Source organism: Chrysemys picta, unplaced genomic scaffold, assembly GCF_011386835.1.
Source record: "Chrysemys picta bellii isolate R12L10 unplaced genomic scaffold, ASM1138683v2 scaf1, whole genome shotgun sequence".
Classification (NCBI taxonomy): domain Eukaryota; kingdom Metazoa; phylum Chordata; order Testudines; family Emydidae; genus Chrysemys; species Chrysemys picta.
Window position 1 is genome coordinate 2,414,648 of NW_027052708.1, and position 23,792 is coordinate 2,438,439.

General features: G+C 46.4%; 2 protein-coding genes and 1 long non-coding RNA gene across 5 annotated transcripts in view; 1 reads left to right on the top strand and 2 right to left on the bottom strand.

Annotated features, from left to right (window-relative positions):
- LOC135977486 (olfactomedin-4-like) overlaps nucleotides 1-23,792 on the bottom strand; it is a 689,021-nt gene that overhangs the window by 472,080 nt on the left and 193,149 nt on the right. The gene's annotated exons all lie outside the window — the stretch shown is intronic.
- Nucleotides 1-23,792, bottom strand: part of LOC112061359 (scavenger receptor cysteine-rich type 1 protein M130-like) — a 737,202-nt gene that overhangs the window by 168,114 nt on the left and 545,296 nt on the right. The window contains exon 1 of one of the 2 annotated variants that reach the window (XM_065578752.1): nucleotides 2,994-3,296. The exons of the other annotated variant lie outside the window; for it this stretch is intronic. Within the exon in view, the coding sequence (XP_065434824.1) occupies nucleotides 2,994-3,204 (211 nt within the window). The 5' untranslated portion in view covers nucleotides 3,205-3,296. Of the gene's footprint in view, nucleotides 1-2,993; nucleotides 3,297-23,792 lie in introns of those variants that run through there. 2 annotated transcript variants of the gene reach the window in all.
- LOC135977512 (uncharacterized) lies at nucleotides 1,189-12,583 on the top strand. 2 transcript variants are annotated; one of them, XR_010594976.1, is made up of 3 exons: nucleotides 1,195-1,337; nucleotides 11,407-11,669; nucleotides 11,803-12,583. It is a non-coding gene; the product is annotated as an uncharacterized LOC135977512 (long non-coding RNA). The 2 variants fall into 2 exon arrangements; XR_010594977.1 differs by lacking the exons at nucleotides 11,407-11,669; nucleotides 11,803-12,583 and adding an exon at nucleotides 2,727-3,578 and having other exon boundaries at nucleotides 1,189-1,337.

The window sequence follows — 23,792 nt, forward strand, 5'->3', positions numbered from 1 at the left end:
AGGCAAAAAAAAAAAACAAGCCGCGATCGTGATTGCGATCTGCGGCGGCAATTCGGCGGGAGGTCCTTCGCTCCGAGCGGCAGTGAGGGACCCGCCGCCGAATTGCTGCCGAATAGCTGGATGTGCCACCACTCTCTGGAGTGGCTGCCCCAAGCACCTGCTTGCTAAGCTGGTGCCTGGAGCCAGCCCTGCTCAGGACAAATATGTAAATTTGGGGTAGAGATCATCCTCGAATGGAGGGATCACCGATGATGGCGATGCTGCTGCTGCAACCAATGAGGCTGTGGGCCTACAGACCAAAGCCTACTTCACTGTGCATCCCTGATTCATTCCCAAGGCACCATCCATCCTGTGCACTGACTGAGGCAGGGACCTCGGCGAAGGAGAATGTTTTGGCACAGACTGGGATTAATCCAATGGGAAATCAGAAGTGAAATCTGGACGAGAAGGGGTTGAGAGAGACAAGGTGGATAAGATAATATATTTTATTGGATCCACTTCTGTTGGTGAGAGACAAGCTTCTGAGCTTACACACAGCTCTTCCCTATAAGCTCAAAAACCTTGTCTCTCTCACCAACAGAAGTGGGTAGAATAAAAGATATTATCTCATCCACCTTGTTTCTAATATCCTGGAACTAACCTGGCTACAATAACACTGCATTGAAGACAACTGTCACTTTATGGAAAGTTTTCTAGTATTCTGTCAGGACAGCATCTCTCAAAAATTGCTTAGTGCAGAAACATCACAGCTCCCGAATGTGTCTGTTCTCAGTGATATCTAGTGCACAGGGCAGTTTGTAGACAGCTGACTGGTTATTTCTGGAATAATTCTGAATGGGCCCAATCCTGAGTCCTTTATGCTGCTTCTACTCAGTCTGTACAAAGCAAACTCACATGACAGTCAATAGCTGCCTGCCTGAGTAAGGAACCCTGGGCTTGGCCCTAGGAGCTGGCCCTGCACCTCTATCCAGGGAAGATGGGGATTAGAGACAAGAATGGACATAACTATAACGATCATGGAAAGACTCATCCTCCTCTCCAATCTTCAGCACAGGCCTGTGGAACTACCCTGCCAGCACGGCAGGGGTTAAAGGAAGCCTTTGGGCCCAGCTAGCCCCACCCCGCTATACCTGCAGCCAATACCAGGCCGGGGGTGGGGGGAAAGGAGAGAGCCTGGCTCAGTTGAGGGCTGACTGGTGAAGAGGCAGGAGCTATCTGCCTCCCTACCTAAGGGAAGAGTCACTAGCCCGCCAGCTGAGGCAGCCAGCAGGGAGTAAGCGCTGTCTCCCCGGTCAAGGGGGACTGTGGAGGAGACGTAGGAGCCTCTGGCAACTGAGGTAACTGAGTGACTGAAGCCCAGAGACATTGTGGGGTTCAGTCTCACCAAACTTACGGCTGCCCCATCTGAAGCAGCCTGGGATCGCAGCACGAGGCCACCCAAGATCCCCGAGAGGGCGCTATGGATACAAGCCACCCAGCGAACGGGACTAGAGGGGCCAGGCCCCAAACAAAAGGGACAGTGGTAGGAAGTAGCCCAGGGCAGGGGATTTAGACTCCTTGCTGGGAGGCCTCCCCTATTCAGGGGTAGACGCATGCAGGACCCTGGGCTGGGACCTGGTGGAGAGGGAGGGCCTGGGTTTCCCTACCCCACTGCCTAAAAGACTGAGGCAAATTGACCTTGAAAACCAGGGGCTGGAGGTCAGGCGCACCAATCACTATGTTGCCCGGCCCATCAAGCGCCCTGTTACAAACCCAAACTTTATTCCCACTGCAAACGTGCAGCTCCAGCTGAGATGCAGGCGCAGTGTTACAGAAAGGTGCACAGAAGGGACTTTTGCTCGGATACCCCTTTGTTTGTGTGCAGCTCCCTCCTCCTGGTGAGGTTCAGAGGAGAGGGACTCCCTGCTGTGCACTTGCTAGGTGTGCAGCACAAGGCATGGCAGTTGTTATTACCAGGTTAGGAAATTTACATTGGTGAAGGTCAATGTGTTTTCTGAAGAGTTTAAAAGTCCTGGCAATGAATTTCTGTAAAGTTCACGTCCACCGTAGCTTTTTTATTTTTAAAAAATACTAAGAAATTGCATACAACCCCTCCCCCCATGTGAAGATCATATCGATGTTTGTCATTGAAACACTCAAAATCCAGGAAAGGGTGGAGATTAAACACTGCCCTGAGCTCCCCATGCCAACGGGAGCTGCTAAAACTTTTGGAACTATGGGGAAATATTCTCTCTTCCTTGTGCTATGTCAGAGGAAGATATTACTCCCACTAAATGTTAAGAAGAGGGTAGTTAAAAATAAAATTTATAATGAGTCTGTAGCTGTAATGTTAGCTACTGAGTCACAATAATACGATATTCCTGTGCTGTGTAGGGTTGAGGTATATTTTTGGCTGAGCTCTCTATGCTATGCTAGTTCTACAGTATATCAGAGGTTTTGAAATTTTCTATTACTGGTTGGTCCAAAATGTGAGAAGTAACAGAGCAGACGGGGGAGTGCTCTTGGTTAAATCTAATTCTGGCCAAGCTGGGAGAATCCGCCCATTCCTCAGTCACCCTATGAGGGTGGCAAAGAAGATACATAAATGCCCCACCCTCTGTACCTCTGTGGTTGGGTGTCTGGGTCTGGATTTTGGCATAAGTGTAACATTTTCAAAAGTGCCTCAGCAACTTAGGAGCCTAAGTGACATTTTCCTTTTTAATTTTCTCTCCTATCTGCATTTTTAGACCCATTCAGAAGGAAAGGGAAAGGAAAGCCGTGGCATTAAAACAACGGGAAACGAGATAATGAAAATGATTCAGTCACACAGGGGGATCCTCAGAGTCCAGTGACATGAACAGTAATAATTACAGCTGAGTAATAACAATCATTACAGAACTTGCTCTACTTTTTGTTCGTTTCTCGTTAGGGTCACAGGCCCACGATGCCTTCTGGGTTCAAGCCCTTTTGTCTTAGGGGGTTTGCTTTTCAGGACAGAGCTGGCTGAGTCTTACCTGAACAGGTCACTCCAGCATCCTCTCCATGATTGCAGCTATGCACACCCCATCCCCTGTTCCTGCAGTGCCAGAGAGCCGACTCGGTACCATCACAGGCAACTGCATCCAGCCAAATTGGTCCAGATCCTGCTCCAAAATGAGCTTCATCAGGGGCACTGACAGCAGCTCCACATCCCAGCTGCTTACAGACAACCCCAGCATCTGTCATGTTCCAGTTGTCATCACACACCGTCCCCCACTGATCCTGGTGTTTAACCTCCACTCTCCCGGCACAGGGGCTGCCTCCATTCACCAGCCTCAGCTCATCAGCACCTGCAAAGAGAGACACAGATCAGGGTCAGAGTGAGCAGAGAGCCCCCTCCCCAGCATTATCACAGCAGAGTCCGCGCCCATCAGCAGGGGATCCGCGCCCAGAGCCAGGAGAATGGGACATGCCCAGAGCTGTCTCATGGCGCCACCTTCTCATGTCTCAGGGCCTCACATTCGGGGCTGTCAGTGTTGCAGCTCTCACCATTTTATCCCCACTCTGGTGATTTGAGGTGTTTTTAACCTGTCCCGTGAGAACACGATGAAAGGTGCCAACTAATGGAGTTTCCCTTATTCCAAATGGCGCCATCTCCTGTCACTGTCACTGGGGCTGAAGCCAGCGAGATGCCGCCATCTCCCTACAGTCTGTCGGCGTGTGGGAGTGAGGCCGCCCTGAGTAAAGCTGGCTGCCACTTCCCACTAAAGCCCGCGGGGAACACGGCTGTCTCTGGGTGGCTGAGGGGGCTGGAGAGGACCCAGGGACTGTGATGGGCAGCAGAGACCCAGTGAAAGGAGGATGGAGAGAGTGAGGGGAGCAGGGCACTGGGGGGACAGGAGGCAGATTCAAGGCTTGCAAGGGAAGGGGGTGCAGGTGCTGTGTGGGCCGGAGGGAGGGGTGGGGAGGAGGTTCTGGAGCAGGGGGAGGAAAGAGGGTGGAGAAGGGAGAGTCTGTAGCAGGAGGCAGGAGGGACAGAGGGGAGGAGCCTCTGGAAGTGGGGGTAGGAAGGTGCAGGAGTGAGGAAGTGGGTCTGGGGTGGGGGACGGGAAGGAGGTCAGAAAGTAGGGGCAGGAGGGAGAAGTGGGGGGAGAGGGATCTGAAATCGAGGCATGAGGGAGGAGTGGAGATAGAGCACAGGGTTGTCTGGAGGGAGAGAAGGGAGCATGGGGCTGGAGGGGGTTATTGAGCAGGGGGTAGGTGGGAGGGGAGGAAAAGGGGGTTTAAAGAAGGGGGTCTGCATGGAGAAGTGGAGAGAGGAGGGGGTTTGGAGTGGGGGACAGGAGTGAGAAGTGAGGAGGGGGTGAGGATCCAGGCAGGAGAGTGAGAGAAGGGAAGGGAGAGAGCAGAGAGGGGGCAGAAGAATGCATGGGGAGAAGATGGGGGAAGGAGGAGGTGGGGGGGGAAAGGTGATCATGTGTAGGGCGAGGAGGGGGTCTGAATCAGGGCAGCAAGAAGGCAAGGAGGGGAGGGGTGTGGAGCAGAGAATGGGAGTAAGCGGAGGTAGCCTGGAGCAGGAGCACATGAGGGAGTGTTGGGGAGGATGGAGGAGTGGGGATGGAGGGTGGGTCTGGTGCTGGTGGACAGGAGATAGGGGAGTGGTTCTGGAACAGGGGACAGGAGGGAGTATTGGGGAGGGGAATGGAGTCTGGAGTAGGCAGGGGATGGGGTCAGGAGTGGGAGGGGCAGGAGAGAAGGGAAGGAGAGGGGAGGAGGCTCTAGATTGTGGGGTGTGCTTCACTGTCTCAGGTAGAGAAGTTGCAGGGTGGTGTGTGGTGAGTCAGGGAAGTGTTGCTGTTTGCAAATGGCTACATCAATCCTGTCATGTTACGGTGACATTATAGCTGATGTGAATGGTTGATGTCTCCAGTATCTCTGTCTGTAACTCACCCCTGAACAGTAACAGACGTTCTGTGTGTGAGTGTGAACCATGCTGCATGAATTTAGCTCAGTGGCTGTCAACTATTTCTCAGCCAGTCCTTCGTCTGTCAGAGGAACTGAACCAGGAGGGGAGAGCGAAGGCAGTGCTGGGCAGTGGGCGGCAGTTCCCGTCTCAGGGGTGAGGGGAGGGTAAGCGCAATCTCCAGCTGAGCCGCCAGGGGGAGTCGTGCAGTTTGGGTGCACTAAATGGTGACTTTTCAGCCTGTGATTCTCACCCCCACTCTGGCAAAAGAGTAGAGGGGAGTTGAACAGTTCATAGACAGAATGAGTAAGATAATGGGATGGTTTTTATAACCTCGTAATTTTTGTTCTGTGGCGCTTGGCATTACAGCCTTGTGCTCCCTACTGGAGCTTCCTCTCCCCACCTGCCCCAAATATATCCCTCTTCTATCTGACTCTTCCCACTCTCCTCCCCTGGGCTTTTCCCCCTCCTCTTCTCCCCTTTCTACCTGGCCTCTCTGCCCTGCATGTACAGACTGCTCCTTCCCCAGATAAGCAGCAGACTCTGCCCCCACTTTCTGCCAGTGGCTTTTCTCCCAGTAGCTCTGAGTTCCACCCCTGCCCCCAGTTGTCTCTAAAGTTTTTTGTATCTCTGGGGGTTGTGGAGAGGCAAAGCTGGCTGCTGGGAGGGAGGCAGCTAACAGGGAATGTGAGGAGTGGCCACTGCCTGCCACACAGTCCTGGGATATTAGCTGGGAGAACTGGTGTGCAGGACAGGGTGTGAAGAGCCAGGACTGTCCCTGTGACTGGGAGCTAGTACGGGCATCATTACAATGCCCATGAGTTACGGTGTTTATTCAGGTATGACTCACTTCAGTGAAGTCCCACAGGCAACCCATGAGGCCTGGTCTGCACTAAGAAAAAAAGGGCTTTTTTTTTCAATGGAGTTAACTCAGTGATGTTCACTCGTGGCAGGACCCAAGGCTGTAACACTGCTCTGGCTAAGTGCACACACAGTTCTGTTTCCCTGCACACAGTAGAAACTAACAACTGTCGGCAGTTTCCTTGTTCAGAAATCCCCCAGCCTGCCTCTCCAGTGAGCTCCAACAGGCTTTGTTTCTTTTCTGCTTCCAAGGTCCCGATCACAACTCCTTCTACTGGCTTCTCCCTCCAACAGACGCAGTCTGACGCCAGTATCCTGGCCCCTGCATTGGCAACAGTGGAAACCCCAGGCTTAGCTCTGCCCTGCCCATGTGCCCAGTGCCTTTGGTAGTAGCCCCCACTGTCTGCAGATGTTTTTACTACATAAAGAATCTTGATTGCTCCATCTCTTGAGCCTAAAAGAGATTCCTTGCCCTGCCATTGACTTTCATGAGGCCTGTGATTGTCTTAGGATCGAAGCCTCCCCGATGGCAGCCATCAGCACCTTTCAGGATAACAATCACATTTATATTGTACCTATCACATACTGGCTCCACTTCTATGGCCCAACTTGGAATAATGACCCCCCAGCACTCTGAACATTGGGGAAGTTCAGACCTTGGTCTGGGAGTTAAACCTGTGGCTTTGGTCCGTCCCTGATATTTTCTCATTTGTTTGCCTGGACCCCACATCATTTTACAAATTTGTTTTCCCACAAAATGTAAATAGGTCAATAATTGTGAAACACGATCTTCTGGCAAAGACTGACCTGGCCTGTACTCAGGGCTCAGAGAGGAGAATTGGGGCACTGAGGGAAAGGGAAAAGTAGCTACATGGGGTGATATTCCCTATATTGTAAACACCCCTGAGTCACTGTGTCTGTGTCATGTGAAGCAAACTCAAATTCCCAATAGAAAATAAAAAATATCAAAGGGATGATGCTCATTTCCTCATCAATCCAACAAAAATACACTGAGCTGAGCATGGGCTTGGCATCACTATATGACGCCATCCCACAAATAACTGGAGAGTATTTTATGCTCCCCCATGTCACCGTGTCTACATCATGTGAAGCAGTCAAATTTCCCATAGAAAATAAGAAATATTCAGGGGATGAAAAACATTTACTCATAAATCCAAAAAAAAAATACCCTGAGCTGAACATGTGCTTGGCATCACTGTATGACACCATCCCACAATCGTGCAGTAATTTATCCCTCACCTGGTAATAATTGTCCGTCCCCTGCAATGTCAGTCTGATCACCACCAGACACCATAGAATCCTCTGTTTTTCAGTCATGTACAGCAGTGTTCTGGGCTCTAATCCCAGCATATTATATTTGAACTTCTTGGAAATCTGAAATATAAACTCCAAGTAACCTGCTAGACGGTTTGGTTTGCTCAGGATTTTCTGGGTACCAGCCCCCTAATCACCGCACAGTTAATGAGCTGTCTGTGAAATATACATTAGGGCAGGTTTTTCTCTAAGACAATAATTTAGATGGACATTTCTGATCATCAACTTCAGTGTCAGTTTCTCAGGCTGGTGCAGCAGCACATCGAATTCCCATGAACCAGCTACTGCTGAGCAGTTCATTGCCCTGCCAGTCACATGGATCATTCTCGTGCTGTTAACACCAGCCCAACAGGTTCCAATCACTGTATTATTTGAATCATATCTGGGTCCCACATTCGATTTTAATCCTATTGCTAATCAGTTTGGAGTCTTTGGGCCAGATTCACGTCCTAAAATGCACCAGCACATACTGATGTACCCCATGATCTGCCTCTCCCCCCGCCCCCACCTTTGCTGTTGAGTTTGCCTTGAACTGGAACACAGCATGGCAAGGAGCCTGCAGCTCCCTCTGTGCTGGAGGAATGAGAGCAGCCCTGAAACTGGGCAGGGGCGGTCTTGAGAGAATGAAACCAGTGTGGCTCTGAGATGCACTGATACAGCACCTCTGCCATGCAGCTTGTGCTGGTCAGGCTTCTCTAGTCTCTAAATAGGATTCAAAGCTTCTCCTCTCCAGCAGAAACCCTGGGGGAGGGAGGCAGGGCTCATGCAGGATAAATCTTCCTGCTGGCAGAGCTTCCGGTACCTCCATGGGTACACGGCTTTGCACACTGCACCCCAACGCATGCACACACCCTCTTGAGCTGTTGGATTCTGGACCAAACAGACATATCTGTTGGATCCCAAATTATCGATGTATTTATTGGGATTTAAAATACTAAAGCGATGCTTAGCCAAGACTGTTGGCACCCGGACGCATTGATAACAAACTCAAATCCCTGCAGCATGAAGTGACCATTACAACAGGAACTCAGCCAGCCAGACACCTACAGAAACTCCTTCCCACCCATTTCTCATTATGTTACGCACAGCCCGGGTCCTTCCCACCCCCAAACAAGTGTCTTTTGCAGTGTGCCCAGAAGGTCACCAAATTTGGGCTATTTTGGCCCAAACCGGACAACAAGTTTCAGAGTCCTGGAGGCCAGGGCCGGCTCCAGGCACCAGCCTGACAAGCAGGTGCTTGGGGCTGCCGCTCCGGCCAGGGGCGGCAAGTCCAGGTATTCGGCGGCAATTCGGCGGACGGTCCCGCACTCCCGCTGGGAGCAAAGGACCTCCCGCCGAATTGCCGCCGGAGATCGGGATCGCGATCGCGGCTTTTTTTTTTTTTTTTTGGCTGCTTGGAGCGGCCAAAACCCTGGAGCCGGACTTGCTGGAGGCCTCAGGAGAACACCCTCTCAGCCACCCCTCTCCTTTATAAAAAGGGGGAACCAGCTTAGGTGCCCCTGCTAACCAGAGCTGTGGCCGTACGACATGGGGAGAGAGGTGATCCCTCAGGGAGGCCGGTCCCAGGCCATTTAGGTCTTTATAAATACTAACCAACACCTTAACCTCCACCCAGAGCTGGACAGCCAGTGCAGATCCTGCACCATGGCTGTAACATGCTCCTAGCAAGATGTGCTGATCAGTGAGTCTCTTCCATTTGCACCAGCTTTGTTCTCTGAATGGTTCTAAGGTGCAGCCCCACATTAGGATCATTTGAATAGTCCAATCTCAAGGTAACAAAAGCCTCGGTAACAGTGGTAAGTTCCAATCCCAAAAAGAAAAGTCACAACCTCCTAGCCAGGCACCGATGGTAAAAAGCTGACTGTAAAAGTTACCACCCTAGTTGCAGTTAACCCAGCTCCCCTGGTGAAACACAGAGCAGACTTACCTGCTATGTCCTGAATTGTGAGGAGAAGAAGCCACAGCACCGGAGTGGAGAGATATCCCTTCATTGCCAGCCTGACTTGCTGTCCCCCCATCAATGCACTGGCTGCTCCTAAACACCTGCCAGGGCTCCTCTGTGTCTGACAAGTGACAACAAAGCAGTGGAAGGGAAATATATAGAATCAGAGGCTGCCATCAGCTGCGGGAAGGAACCAATAGCAAACCCACCTGCCTTTTTAGTTATTATCAGTGGTTTCATCTGTGACTTTATGCAGCTAAAACATCCAATAAAACTCGAAAGCAACAAACATCACCATATAGGAGTGATGAGTCCCCTCCTGATATCAGCTTTACCACAGCCTCAGATCATCGGGTAACCCCCAATCTCCGGTGAGGGAAGGAAAAGTTCTGTACAAATTGTATCCGTGCTGTTTCTAACCCTGATAGATTTTATATCGTATTAAACATGAATTGGGAGACATTAGAGGCTGGTTATTTTATAAACTAGGAAAGAAATCCCTTGTGCCAAAGGTGATCATTACAAGACCAATTCCCAGTATAGGACATGCCCAATTGTAGACAAGGACAACTCACTAGAACCAGGTTGTGTCACTCAGATCAGCTTTATAGAAGAAGAATTACTCAGCGTCATCTGAAATATTGACAGTTCTTCTACGAATAGACCTTGGGGCAGGGGTGAAAGTGGGCTGGTACGACGTACTGGTAAAAAGTGGCTGCCAGTACCAGCCCATATGCAGCTGACGTTCATTGCCCCTTTCCTTCCACCCCCGCAGGCTGCCAGCATGGATGGGGGGGCAAAAGGGGCAGCTACCCTGGGGCTGGTGATTTAAAATTGAAATCTCCATCGGAGCCCCAGGTGGCGTGGGCCAGGCAGCGCAGATGCACTGGCTGGAGTAGGCTAACCCCCCAACCCTGCCCCTTCTGCCCAAGGCCCAGCCCCTTCCAGGGGCCCGGCTCTGGGCCCCCGTACTGGTAAGTGCTTAATGTTACTTTAACCCCAGCCTTGGGGTTTCCTGCCTAGACCATAATTCTTAGTGATAGAGGCAGAGCTTAGGGCTTCCTGAGTAGGCCATGACCCCCTCTTGCATGGAGGCTACACCATGCCCATCAGTGCTGTCTGTAGGGGGAGGGCTCCTTGGAAACCAGTTTACTTGATTCATGGGACATAGATAATTCAAGGAACAGGCACAAGGCACAGGGCATATATCACAGAATAATGACTGGCTGGCACCACAGCTACCTCCTGCTCTTCCTCAAGAGAAGGGTTACAAATACGTGGATTAAGGGAAACGTCTTTAACTCTTTACCTTTGCATTTTCTCCCATGCTGCCCTTTCTGTATGGAGAAAACTCCCTGAGAAAATCCATGCAGCCAACACCTGATCCTCCTTCAAATCCCTCCTTGAGACTCTGCTCTGTTGTGATTCCGGAAAAACACCTGACAGAGAATGACTAGCTTGGCATGGGAGGAGGTGTGGCTGTGCCTCTTCCCCTTCCTTCCCTCTCCTTATTTTTACCAACCTCCCAGCCCCAATCCTGCCATTCCCCCTCCCACTGCCCTCCCACTACTTAAAGAAACAGTAATGACAAAACAGGAAATTGCACCAAAATAATATAAGGGCCCTACTGTCAATCAAACGTTAGCCCACCGCTTGACCCCTGCCCACCTGTCATGGGAAGTCCTGCACCTGTGGGTATTACTTCTGGTGTCAAGCCGGACACATGACTGGAAGCAAGGTGTGTCATGTGACCCCTCTAAGAACTCCTCCCACTGCCCTCTACCAATCAGGATGGGTTTTCGCTCCCTCAGGACCGCCCTGAGAGGCAATTTTACGAATTGGGGGGAGTTCCAAGGCGGGGTGATCCATGCAGAAGTGGGTCATGTGACCCTTCTTAGAACTTCTCCCACCACCCTCTACCAATCAGGAGGGGTTTCAGCTGCAGGGGACCACTCCTGAGAGGATATTTGACCAATCGGGGGAGTTCTGGGGTGGGGTGACCCATTTGGAAATAATGCGTGTGACCCCTCTAAGAATTCCCCCCAACGCCCTCTACCAATTGGGATGGGTTTCAGCTTCAGAGGACTGCCCTGAGAACAGATCTGACCAAAATAGGGCAGGTTCTGGGGTTGGATGAACCGCCCAGAAGAGGGTCATGTGACCCCTCTAAGAACTTCTCCCACCACCCTCTGCCAATCAGAGCACAGTACCACTACCCCATAAGTCCCAGCTCTGGGTAGAAGAGGCCATGTCTTACCAAGAATGCAAGTTTTAGAATGCGTGGAAATGCTGAGAGGAAACATGAACTCCTTCACCACCCCCGTAAAAACTTCAGCCTTTGTTTTAGCCCCAAGGGACTTCGACCATCTGTGGAGAAAGCTCTACATCAGCGAAAGTTCTGAGGAAGAGGAGGAGGAGTGAGAGACCAAAGGGAGACCTTTGGCCCAGCCATTGATGGATACATCAGAACCCGATCCCGAAACCCAACTGCTCGTGAGACACTCCAATGAGCGTGCTGGCCTCTCGTCGTCCACCCCACTGGAGGAAGAAGGCGAACACAGCTCGGGGCAGTCACCGGCGGACAAAGTGAACAGAAAAGATGTTGCTCAGGTAAATGAACAATTTAGAAGTAATGTTAGAGGATGTGTGTGTGTGTGTGTGTGTGTGTAATGAAGTTGTGTAAATCTAAAAACAAGCAGTTGGAACTTACACTTGTTTCTTTTCTGAAAAAATCTCTCGACAGCTCAACGATACCTTTCTAGAGGACCCGGAGGCCCTGGACACCATTGTATCAAGCAGCAAAGACAAACTGGGCCCACTTTGTTTTTGCTCAAAGCCGATACAAATCGTTGAAGAGGACTCTGAGGATGATGGCTATAAGGAGTTTAGGAGGGGGCTTGGCACGGAACTGAGTCAGTGCCACGTCATGAGCATAAAAATGTCATGCAGACTATTGTACGCATTGCTTTTTATGCTGTCCTTAATCACTATCTTAGGGAAAAGCTTTTTGAAGATTGTGAGGGCTGTGTCATAGATGCACCAGGCCAGCAGCACCATGACTGTGTGGCTTGGACTTCAATGGCTATAAACTGCAAGCTCTGGGGCTTGTGTGCTGAACTGTGTTTGGAAAGCTTATTCAACACTATTTTTGCCATAGGTGATGCTACGCAATGTCTGTGCTTAACTCAAGAACATTTAGTGCAAGGAGTGGCCTTGATAATGTTGCGTAATTCAGTGGAGACCTTAACTGGTTTTAAAGAAAATGACCAAACCAGAAGATGCTGCTTACAGTGTTATATTGACAGTCTGGTCCACACAAAAAGTTACAGAACCCTGCTTAAGAAAAAGACTATTTGTAAGAAATCTAAAAGGATTAAGTTAGAGAATGGTGAAGGGACAAACATGCAATATAAAACTTGGTAGCTGTAAATAAAAAAAAATCTGTTGAAAAGGGCTTTGTGACTACTGTGTTTCTGTTTAAATTTTTAAGGTCTCTGTGGCCCTTAAGTGAGCTAAAAATTTTAATGGAACATCTTGGTTTGTTTTCAAGGAGCTGTATGTCTTAAATTAAAAAAAATAGTTTGTGAGAACCTAGCTCTTGTGTCTTTGTGTAAAAGAGACCCATTTACAGCAAAATGCAGAAATGTATGTTGTAGAATCTTGGGGGGGGGGAGCCCTAAAAATGTGTTTACAATTAAAAAAAACAGGGATGGTTCAGACACGTGTTTGAGTACAATGGAGTTGACCCACCGTGTTGAACTGAATGGTTTTAATCACACCCCACTGAATAGCCAGGGTGACTGACATTATCCGTCCTTGTTGCCATCTGGGTTAATCATATTAGTGATCGGTAATTAAATTTGACGGGTGTACACTCACAGTAAGGGAGGTGGGTGGATGAGGATGGTGAGCTCTGAGTAATATGATATGAAATAAAACCTCAGGAGTTTGCAGACGGAATTGGACAGTTTAAATATAACCCAGGAGTTTGTAGAATGCTATGGGTCACTCTTTCTAGCAACTCAAAGTCATTAAAATAATATATTTAAAAAATAAATAAGGGTCTAACCCCAAACTGAAATGTTTCAAGGGTTCACAAACCTCCACCATACTTTAGAACAAACATTTGCTCTAAAAACAATCAAAAATTTAAAAGCTCTGTGTATTTGTAGGGTGCTTACTATGGTTGTGATACACCCATTTTATTTCAAAAACAACCCCCAAACTTTAAGCATGAAAGAAACATGTTTAAAAAACAAACAAACATGCCCCAAGACATTCATTGATATCTGCAAGGGTCCCCCACTTGGGAATGGGGTACAGGAACATTCAGGATTGTTGTGTTTGGTGATTTACTGGTTTTTGGTTTTTTGGTTTTGGTGATTTACTGGTTTGAAACAGAAAAATGTATTTTAACTAAAAGAAAAAAAAATAGCCTAAAGCAGCCCAGTTGTGCAGACAACTTAATCCCCCCACCCCAGATCACAAAAGGGAATGTTAGGGGAGAGGTGCCTAAAGTCCTTAAGTAGCTATTAATTCAGAGTTGTGGTGATCGAATCAACCTGCTAACTACAAACTTCTGAAGTCTGTTTGAAACAAAGAGTTAGGATGGTATAAAAACCTCATTTTTTTGGAGACTGTCCTCTATCAACTGAAACTATCTTGAATTGAATTGCTGCTGGACTGCAAGAGGAGATATGCTTCCTGTTTTTAACTCTGAAAATATATATTGTATTGTCACTTTTTGGCCATGCTGTCCTTACTAAATAGTGGTACCTATCTTCATTGCAGTGTGATCTGTTTAGTGTGGAACCAGTCACTTTAAGCTGCATTTTACCACCAGGCCAATGTAAAAACCAAAACCCATTTTTAACTATAGTTGTGCTTAATACAGTTAAATTAAAAAAACTGCAAACTGATGGTATGGTGTGTTTCAAACTAACAGAGTGTTTTTCTGTGCAAAATGGTTTTTAAAAGCAGTTTGGTTTTTATTCAGCAAAAAAAAAAAGAGTTTTTTTTTTTTTAAATATGGGGTTGTTTGTCCTCTTTTTTAATGTTTAACTTGTTAGTGATTCAGGGGCCTAAGCTAGAGATAAGTGTGGGTGTTTAAAAAAGTATTTTGTTGCAAACTGTTGGTTTGGTATTTTAAACTGGTGGTGTGTGTATGTGCGTGTGTGTGCATGTAAAACATAGGTGGCTTTTTTAAAAAAAAGTATATGACTGCAAACTATTGGTTTGGTGTGTTTCAAACTAATGAGTTTCTGTGCAAAATGTGTTTTAAAATAGATTTTAAAAGTTGGTTTTTAAAGCAGTTTGTTTTTTATTCTGCAAAATGAGATGTGTTTTTAAAAAGTGTTTGTGGGTATGTGTTTTTTTTTTTTTGTGGCAGAAATAAACTCAAAACCTGTGTTTGTTGTACAGCTGGAAATGGATTATTTTGTTTTAAATCTATGACTTTTTAAATAGAAAAACACCCTAATGAGTATTTTATTTTTTACGTTTAAAAGACAATTTCATGTTTTTTATAATAAGAATGTTGTCTGCTCCACTGTACGGTCAAAGCATGAGAGATCCTTAGACCAGAGGGTAAACAAGCTCAATTGAAAAAGGAAAGAGACAGCTGAAAAGGAAAATTCACCAGCATCAGTGACTGATGGATGGATGAAGCCCAGTAAATATATTTTGCTTATTGGTTTGGTTGTTTTGTGAGGTTGTGTATTTTAAATAAATACATAGGTGTGGGTGAGAAAGATGGTAAAGTTAAGTTTTGTAAAATGTTTTTTTCCTCCTAATCAGGCATGTGCAACTCTCCTGACAATGCTGTAGTCAGAGCTACAGGGACATCTTCACCTGAACGGCTAAAGAACCGGGAATCTGCTTTGAGACCTTTAACAACGCCAACACAAAACAGCACAAGAGTGCAGATGAAGCATCAGAGCAGTCTAAACCTCATATACGTCAAACTGAAGGACAAAACACTCTGGTAAAAAACAATCATGCAAACACAACTCCAGTTTCCAAGCCACCACCACCACACCAAGCCCTGAGAAAACTGTGAGCGAAAACACCAATATTCACAAACCCGGAGCACGTGCTCTATGGGTTGTGAGTAAAAAACCAAGGACTGACAAACCATTCTCCCAACACCATAAGCTCATCACAGCTCCCCCATATCCTAGTATTTTGGAAAATATGATGCTTCGTTCAGAATACTGGTGGACACTGTATCCTCGGGGGTTCTAAAAGAAAGAAGAGCTGGAAACTACATCAAAAATGCAAAAGCTCTTGCAGGTGACTTTTTGAAAAATACTTCATTTTTTTTCCAAAGGGTAGCTCTGAGCAGGCATGACTATTCGTGGAAAGGGTAAAAGGGGCACCCTGAAGGGTACACATCAGCTAAGGTGTAAACGAAAGGGGGGACGGCGCTTGGGGGATAAACAGACAGCTGCCAAAAAGTTCCAGGCCAGGGTCTCTGTAAACATTTTGAAAAAGGCTGAAGAGGTAATGAGGAAAAAAACAAAAAGAGATGCCCCCTACTGGAGGTTCTCAAACTGGCTCATCTGAAAATGGGGAGGTGGAATCCAACCTGCAGTGTGGTGGTGACTCTCATGCAGAGTCTGATTTAGAAAATTCCCCAGAAGGCTGTCTAGATGGGTCCCTGTCTACTCCTAATGACCCTCATGGAGGCCCCTCGGAGTCTGACTCTCAAAGAGCATCTGACGTAGAAGATGCTGCTGATGGTGCCTTAGAGGACCCCCCAAGTAACCCTGAAAATGCAGAGGTGTATATTGAGAGAGTGAGAAGTTGGCGATGTGAACTACCTAGATTTGGGGGTTGGTGTATTGTGAGAAATTTTGTTTTGTCAATCTTGAGTGAATAAATTCAGCTCAGCAGGTTGCTGAAGCCATACACAGGGGGATACAGTTAGTTCTCGATGATGTTAATGGTAGGATAGGCCCTGACGATTACGTTCAGTTATGTTTAGAGAGCCATAATTTAACTAACCCTTTCTTTTCGGCCAGAAGAACGAGGGATGAGCTGTCTGCTGAGGATTTCTTCAATCAGACTGATGTTGCATCTCGTTGTGACAGTTGTAAAAAACAGGGGTGGGGGCAGTCGTAGAGTTTTAAATTCTATCCTCAGTAGTCAAATCATCCATAAAAAGAGACAGTGTTTAGTAGACCTGACTTACACTGGTACCAATCTCTGTTTTATGGGCAGGTTCTTGGCCATCATGTCCAACCATAAGCCTACGGACGCGGAATTGTTAGTGGGGGCAAGAAAGTTGCATGAGAAACTGGAGTGGTCAGATCAAAAAAAGGTTCTGCTCAGTGATGTGGCAACATTTGAACAGCAATTAGGAGTCAACATACAGCTGGTGCTTTATGCGGCGAAAGGTGGCTGGGGCTTTTTTAAACCAAGGGGCCCAGTGTACCCCAAGACTTTTTTCATCCTGTTGCATGATGAGCATTACTATAGGGTTCTGGATGTGAAAAAGGTGTTCAGTGTGAAAAGTTATTGTGAGTTTTGCCACACGGTGTACAGTCACCACCACTCTTGCAGGTATCATTATCGCCTTTGCTTCAGCGTAATGTGCTCGGACAGCATAGGTGTGCAGCTGAGGTGTTCTAGCTGTAGACAGTATTGTCTGTCCAAAGAGTGTTTAGACAGACACGTTGACTGTGAATTGAAAAAACAAGTTGACTGCCTGTTTAAAACTTTGTGTGATAAGTGTCAGTGTTACATGGACAAGCGGCACAGGTGGAAAGGGAGGCATTGTAAGCAGTGTCAGGGTTTGATCACCGGTGATGTAGACAGCTACCTGTGTTTTATGGACAGCATTAGAAAGCCTGAATCATTAGAAAAGTACATTTTTTACGATTTTGAATGCACACAGGAGATGGGGTTGCACATGCTCAATTACTTTTTGCTATGTCCCTAAAGCTGGAAAAATCCTGGGAATTTAAGGTCTATGAGTGTGTTTCTATCTTTGTTAAGACCTTTATTGGCAAAGAATTCCAGGACGACATGTTCCTAGCGCACAATTCCAAAGGTTACCATACATATTTCGTCATTAGACAGTTACTGAAGTAAAAGATGTGCATAGAACTGATCACTCAGGGTAGTAAACTAATGTGTGTGGAAGTTAAGGCCCTGGGCATTGGTTTTATAGACTCTTTAAACTTCTTTCCCGTGAAGCTTAGCAAGCTCCTGCAGGCGATGGGGTTTGAAGGGTGCAAAGGGGATTTTTCACATTTTTTTAACACTTTAGAATATCAAAATTATGTGGGGCCTATGCCCGGTCTGGAGCACTATGGTGTAAAAAGCATGATGCCCAGGGAGAAAGCAAAATTTCTCAACTGGTATTGGGACCACAGATATGAGACGTTTGACTTGCAGAAAGAGCTCGCATATTACTGTCAGCAGGATGTCAAAATGTTGAGACACGCTTGTATCCTATACAGAAAAGAGATTATGAAAATGACGGAGATGGGAGATATAGTAGAGAGAGGCCCTGGTAAAATCACTGAGATAAAACTGTGTATAGATCCATTCCGGTACATAACACTGGCATCTGTCTGCATGGCTATGCACAGGTTTATGTTTTTGGAGCCTAAGATGGTAGCTCTTCTCCCTCCAGACAACTACCACAGGCAGAAAAAGAGATATTCAACCCCATCTATTCAGTGGCTCCACATACCTCTCACAAAGAAAATATACAGATATGGCATGCTTTACAGGGTGGGGAACTACAGTTAGGCCCGTACTTTTTAGACTGTTATGCCAATGTTGATGGGGTACACACAGCCTTTGAGTTTAACGGGTGTTTCTTCCATGGCTGTATCACCTGTTATTGTGAAAAAGCAAAGAACCCTATGATGGGGACAACTTTTGGGTTTCTTTATTACAAGATGCAGCTCAAGACCGACTATCTGAAAAGACTTGGTTTTGTAGTGAGGATTCTCTGGGAGCACGAGTGGGAGGTGATGAAAGAAACAGACAGGGAGCTGGCAGGTTTTTAAACCGAGCCCAGTTGCCCCAGCCTCTCATGCCTAGGGATGCTCTTTTTGAGGGGAGAACAAATGCTATCCACCTGTATTACAAACCTAACCCCAGGGAAGAAATCCACTATCATGATTGTACCAACCTGTACCCTTCTGTAAACAAAACCAAAGAATACCTTATCAGACACCCCAATGTAGTTTATGACAAATTTGGACCCCTCACAAATTACTTTGGAATAGAAAAAGTTAAAGTGTACCCCCTGCAAGGCCTCTCTTTCCCATTGTTACCTGTCAGAATGAGTGGCAAGCTTATAATCCCGCTATGCCAAACCTGTGCGGAATCAGAGCAGCAGGAGACATACACCCATACTGATGAGGAGAGGGCCATCCTGGGGATGTGGTGCACGGTGAAATTGAATGTGACCATAGCAAAGGGGTACGCGGTGGCTAAAATATATGAAATCTGGCATTTTAATGAAAAATCTGACAAACTCTTTTCAGAGTACATAAAATTACACCTCTGCCAGAAACAAGAGGTTTCAGGGTATCCCAGCTGGTGCACAGACAAAGAAAAACAAAATAAGTACGTTAACAATTTCTACCAGAAAGAAGGCGTGCGTTTATGCCAAAACAAGATCAAGTTGAACCCCGCTAAACGCCAAATCGCTAAACTGTTTTTATATTCTCTGTGGGGCAAATTCGGCCAAAGAACGAACCTACTCAATACCAGCATTGTGAGAGACCCTGACAAACTCTTTCAGTACCTGTTTTTCCCCAATTACAAGGTTTCATCCTGTGAGTTTATCAATGATGAAACAGTGTGTGTGTCTTGAAGACCGATACTCGGTCCTGGTAATAATAATGTCTTCATTGCCTATTTCACCACCGCTTACGCCTGCTTAGAACTATACAACCTTCTAATCAGGCTGCAAGAGCAGTGCCTGTACCACGACACTGACTTGGTGATATCTGTGAAAAGGGAGGGTGACTGGAATCCCCCGCTGGGGGATTATTTAGGGGACCTCCCGAGCGAGATCCCACCAGATCAACACATCACGAGTTAATGTCAGCAGGCCCGAAAACATATTGGTATAAACTGTCGGGAGGAAAGACTTGTATAAAAGTCAAATGGATTACCCTGAACATAGCAAAGTGTGAAAAGATAAACTTTGACAGTTTGAAAGATCTAGGCCAGGACTATTGGACGGGCCTGTGAGAAAACACGTCAAAAAATAGAGAGGTGCAGGAGCCCTCTATCGTAAGGAAAAAAATCAGTGGCAAAAAAAGACAAAAATCCTTAAGAAAACGCAGACAGTCATTTACAACAAGAGGGTCCTAAGAGAAGGATATAAAACCCTGCCCAATGGTTTTGAAAATGGATACGCGGTGGAAACATCCTTTTTCTGCAATTTTCGCGGGGCCTACCAACTGCGGAAAAAATTACTTTGTAAAAAAATGTGTTGGATAATGCTGAACAAACGTTGTATGTTGTCCCTGAGAATATTGTGTGGTGTTACAGTTGTTGGCAACCTCTGTATAAAAAACTGCTCTGTAAATATCCCTTTATCAATTTTGTGGAGGGGCTGCCCGATGCTTTTTTTGTTTCCGGCCAATAAAGTAAATATGATTATCATAGACGATCTGATGAACTCTGCTTGTGAAAGTGATGAAACTGAGAAAGCCTTTACCAAGTACATGCATCGCAGGAACCTGAGCATTATGTATATAGTCCAGAACATATTTTGTCAAGGAAAAGAGAGTCGCGTGATTAACCTAAACACAGAGTACATGGTTCTGTTCAAAAACCCCAGGGACAAATTACAAATCACTATGTTAGCTCGGCAATTGTACCCCGGTAAAGCTCAGTTCTCTCTAGAAGCTTTTGAGGATGCACCCAAAAGACCTTATGGCTACCTGGTGGTGGATTTAAACGCTTCCACACCAGAAGCTTACAGACTAAGAACCGGTCTTTTCCCTCGAGACTGGCCGGTGGTTTATACTTTGAAAAGAACAACAGTCGGGTATAAAAAGAGATGAATTATTGCAGGCCCCTTTTTAACAGCCGGGTTTGCTGCCCAAAAACATGTCTAACTGCATGAAGAGAAACCTGGTCCTTTTAAAATTCCTTAGCAAATCGTCCCTGCAGCAAAGGAAGGCTATACTGTGTTCGGCCTCTGATGATTTAGTAGCGGCCCTCTCAGATAGAGCACTCAATACCTTAAAAGGAAACGTACCTTTGACACAAAATCAAGTGCGCGTGCTGAAAAAGAGATGCACGCTTATAAAAACTCTGTATAATAAAAGGGTTTCACTTAAAAGAAAGAAGTATCCAGTGAAGCATTCTGGGGGCTTTATCAGACCTCTGTTAAGTTTTTCTATTCCTCTGATAATGGGGCTTTTGACTAATCGATAATGGAGTATGCCGAAAAAATGTACCTGGTGCCCAGCCGCCAGTTGGAGCAATTAAGAGCTCCCCCTCCAGCAGAGGAAAATATCAGAATGAACGCAACTCGCTTCTTGAATGCTGAAATGAAGTCTGTTCTTCAAAGAACTGACTTAGCCAACTATGAAAAGGCTAAACTTTACAGTGCCGTGCTTCAAAGGTACCTGATGTACTTGCAGCAGAGCAATGCGGATAAAGGGGAAATACATCTGTTTCTACCAGAACAGAGTGTGACTGCCAAACCCCCAGAAACACCAAAGACCTCAGACTCTGCTGCTTAGGAGGTACCGGATAATGTGAATAAGCGTTATAAGAAAAATGCATTAGTATTGCTAAATAAGCTGGGCCAGGATAAAAATATCTCTTCGTGGAATGATAAAGGGGCTTTTGTGTACAAAGGTTCTGTGGTTAATGGTTCTAACATGCTTGACAGTCAGGGCCGTCACCCAGATGCTCTCTAGGTACATGTCTGCTAGGAACAAAGGATGGGATGTGTTTATGAATTCCATGGTGGAAATGAACGTACCATCTTCCATCATGGGCAACGCAACCAACAGAGATCTTTTGGAATGCCCGAAGGCCTCGACAGCCAACAATGGGGTGGATTGAGAAACGGTGAGCCCTTTTTTGCCCTCTAAAAAATAAAAATTGGTTAAAAGATCCAAATGGCTCAGTGTGTAATGTTTTTCATGTTCTAAAAAAATAATAATTTAAAACTGGTAATGTTTTGCTTTAAATAAAACATGTCTATACTTAAAAAATAATATCTGCGTGTACTTTTTCTGAATTGGCCATTGTTTTTTTTTTTTTTTTTAAAAGAACAAAAACCCACCAAACATCAATTGTCTTTAAACCCCTCAGTTGGGGTGTTTTATTGAGTAACATGACTATGAAAATCGTTGCAAGATACACACGTCTGGGTTTCTTGAAACATGTTTTGAGTGAAGCTAGGCATGCCTGAGAATTTACATTTTATATTTTTTACAAAAATCATCAACGTCTGGTTGTTTTGCACTAAGTCGTTAGAATACAATTTTAAAATCTGGTCAAAAGATAAACCCTCGCTACGATGATGTAAGAAACACATGCAGTGATAGACACAGGCAATGGAGTGGCGTTCTTGTAATTGTCTAGTGTGAAACACAATGTCGGCGGCATTTTGTTTTAAAAATTTCATTATGCTTCTAGGAAACAACCCACTGTTCGGGGGATGCCCATAGGAGTCAAAAAACTCTCCACGGTTGCGCTTCGCCAGATACAAGCAAGGCAGTGTTCACACAGTTGGTTGTGTGGATGCATGTTCACCACCAAACCAAGGGGTCTCTGCGACAGCTTGCCACCAGGGAGCCAATCACAAGGGAACACATCTAAGACATTCTTTTTTGTGTAAGGGTCCATTGATAAGACACATGAGAGCTACTTGGTATCCATATTCACATGTAGTCAAACAGAACGTATCTCCTCTGATTTATCTCTATGACGTTGTCAAAAACCCCATACATTATCATACTGACGGTTACCGTCAAAGCCTTCCCAAAATATATTTCTGCTCTCAGGTTCCCGGTTTTAATCAGGGAATAGTGATCGGTGCATTCCTGGTCAGGAGACTGGTCAAAGGCAAACAAGGTGTAACCCTGTGCAAACTCCTCACGGTTGATTAACAGAGAAGGATCTTTCATGTGTTTACCAGCTGTCTGTACCAGATGCGTGTATTCTCTCACACAGCATCGGGCCTCGAAGTCTGGTTGCAGAGGCTTGGTCAGTATCTGTTCACCATCCACATACAAGGCCACAAACTTAATATCGTAATATTTAAAATGAAAGGGTTTTTTAGTGTAACTTCTGCTAAAGGCATCATTATCCACAAAGCCTAGAAGAGTGGTCCCCAACCTTTTTCATCAGGCGGGCGCCAGACGACGAGCCACGGAGGACCGTGGCAGCGGACGAGCATCCACCAAAATGCCGCCGACAAGTGGCGACATCAATAGGCGTCACTGCTGAAATGCTGCCGATTTTCGGCGGCATTTCGGCGGAGACCCTCTGGATGACGCTGCTTCTCGGCGGCATTTCGGCGGATACTTGTCCGCTGGCCGGTACGTGGGCGTACTTAGATGCCCCAGTGAGCACCATGGCGCCTGCGGGCACCACTTTGGGGACCCCTGCCCTAGAACAAGCATTTTGGGTAACTGTCCCATAACAGATTCTCCTGGTTACTGACCCTGCTGCTTGTGGGGATGCTAAACACTTTCATTCCCACACGGTCCACGGAGTATTTAGCATTAGCAGTAAGCAGGGCCTCCGCATGCCCCAGATGGATGCCTGGGGCCACCTCTACTTTCTTCACAAAAAGGGACGCTGATACAATGCGCAGTTTAAAGCCTTTGGCCACATTGCCCATTAAACAGAAGGCGTCTTTGCTGCGTGTCAGTTTAATTTTCACATACACTCCGTTCAACAAAAGTTTTTCTTGAAAAAACAGGTCGCTGTGTAGCTGACCCAACAGCTCTACCATCCTCTTCTGGGCCATCAGCTTTGCCCGTCTCATAAACCCTAGATTCCCACCATCCAGCTCCATTTCTTTGTATTGTCTGGGAGTGTCTTTGTAAAACAGGCCACCAGAAAATTGTGTGGCGAGAATGTCATTGCTGTAATTGAGAACCGATTCTATAAAGGCCCTGTAAGGGTATGTGATGTTATAGACACAAACTGGGACCATATAGATCATTGTTTGCAACCAAGATCCTGTAGTGGCACCAAGTCTTGTATAAAGGGGGTCAAATAAGGTGTCTAAGACAAGGTTATGGTTTGCTGGTTATGATTATGCTATCTGTATGCATGTATCATTTTTGTATTTAAAGTTATAAGTATTGGCGCTATACTGTCTGTATTTCAAACTTGTGCTATGCTTCTGGGTGACACTCCAGACAATTTGGCATCAGCACTGCCTAGCCTGCTTGATGGCCCATTAAGGACCTCAGCTATACAACTGACCCATTGAGAGAAGGCAGATACACCTTGTGACTCAGCAAGGCATGCAGGGACATGCCTATGGACAGAACTCTAAGGTTTTTCTATGACACGTGCTGGATAGCTTGTTTTTGGAACAAAGGAAGCAGAGGCCACATGGCAAGAGATTATAAAAGGCTGCTGCATCTCCTCCATCTTGTCTTCAATCCTGCTTCTAACCTCTGGAGGAACTTTGCTACACTGAAGCTCTGAACAAACGACTGAATAACCCATCCAATCTGTGGATGTACTCTGAACACTTGATTTGAGCCTGCCGTT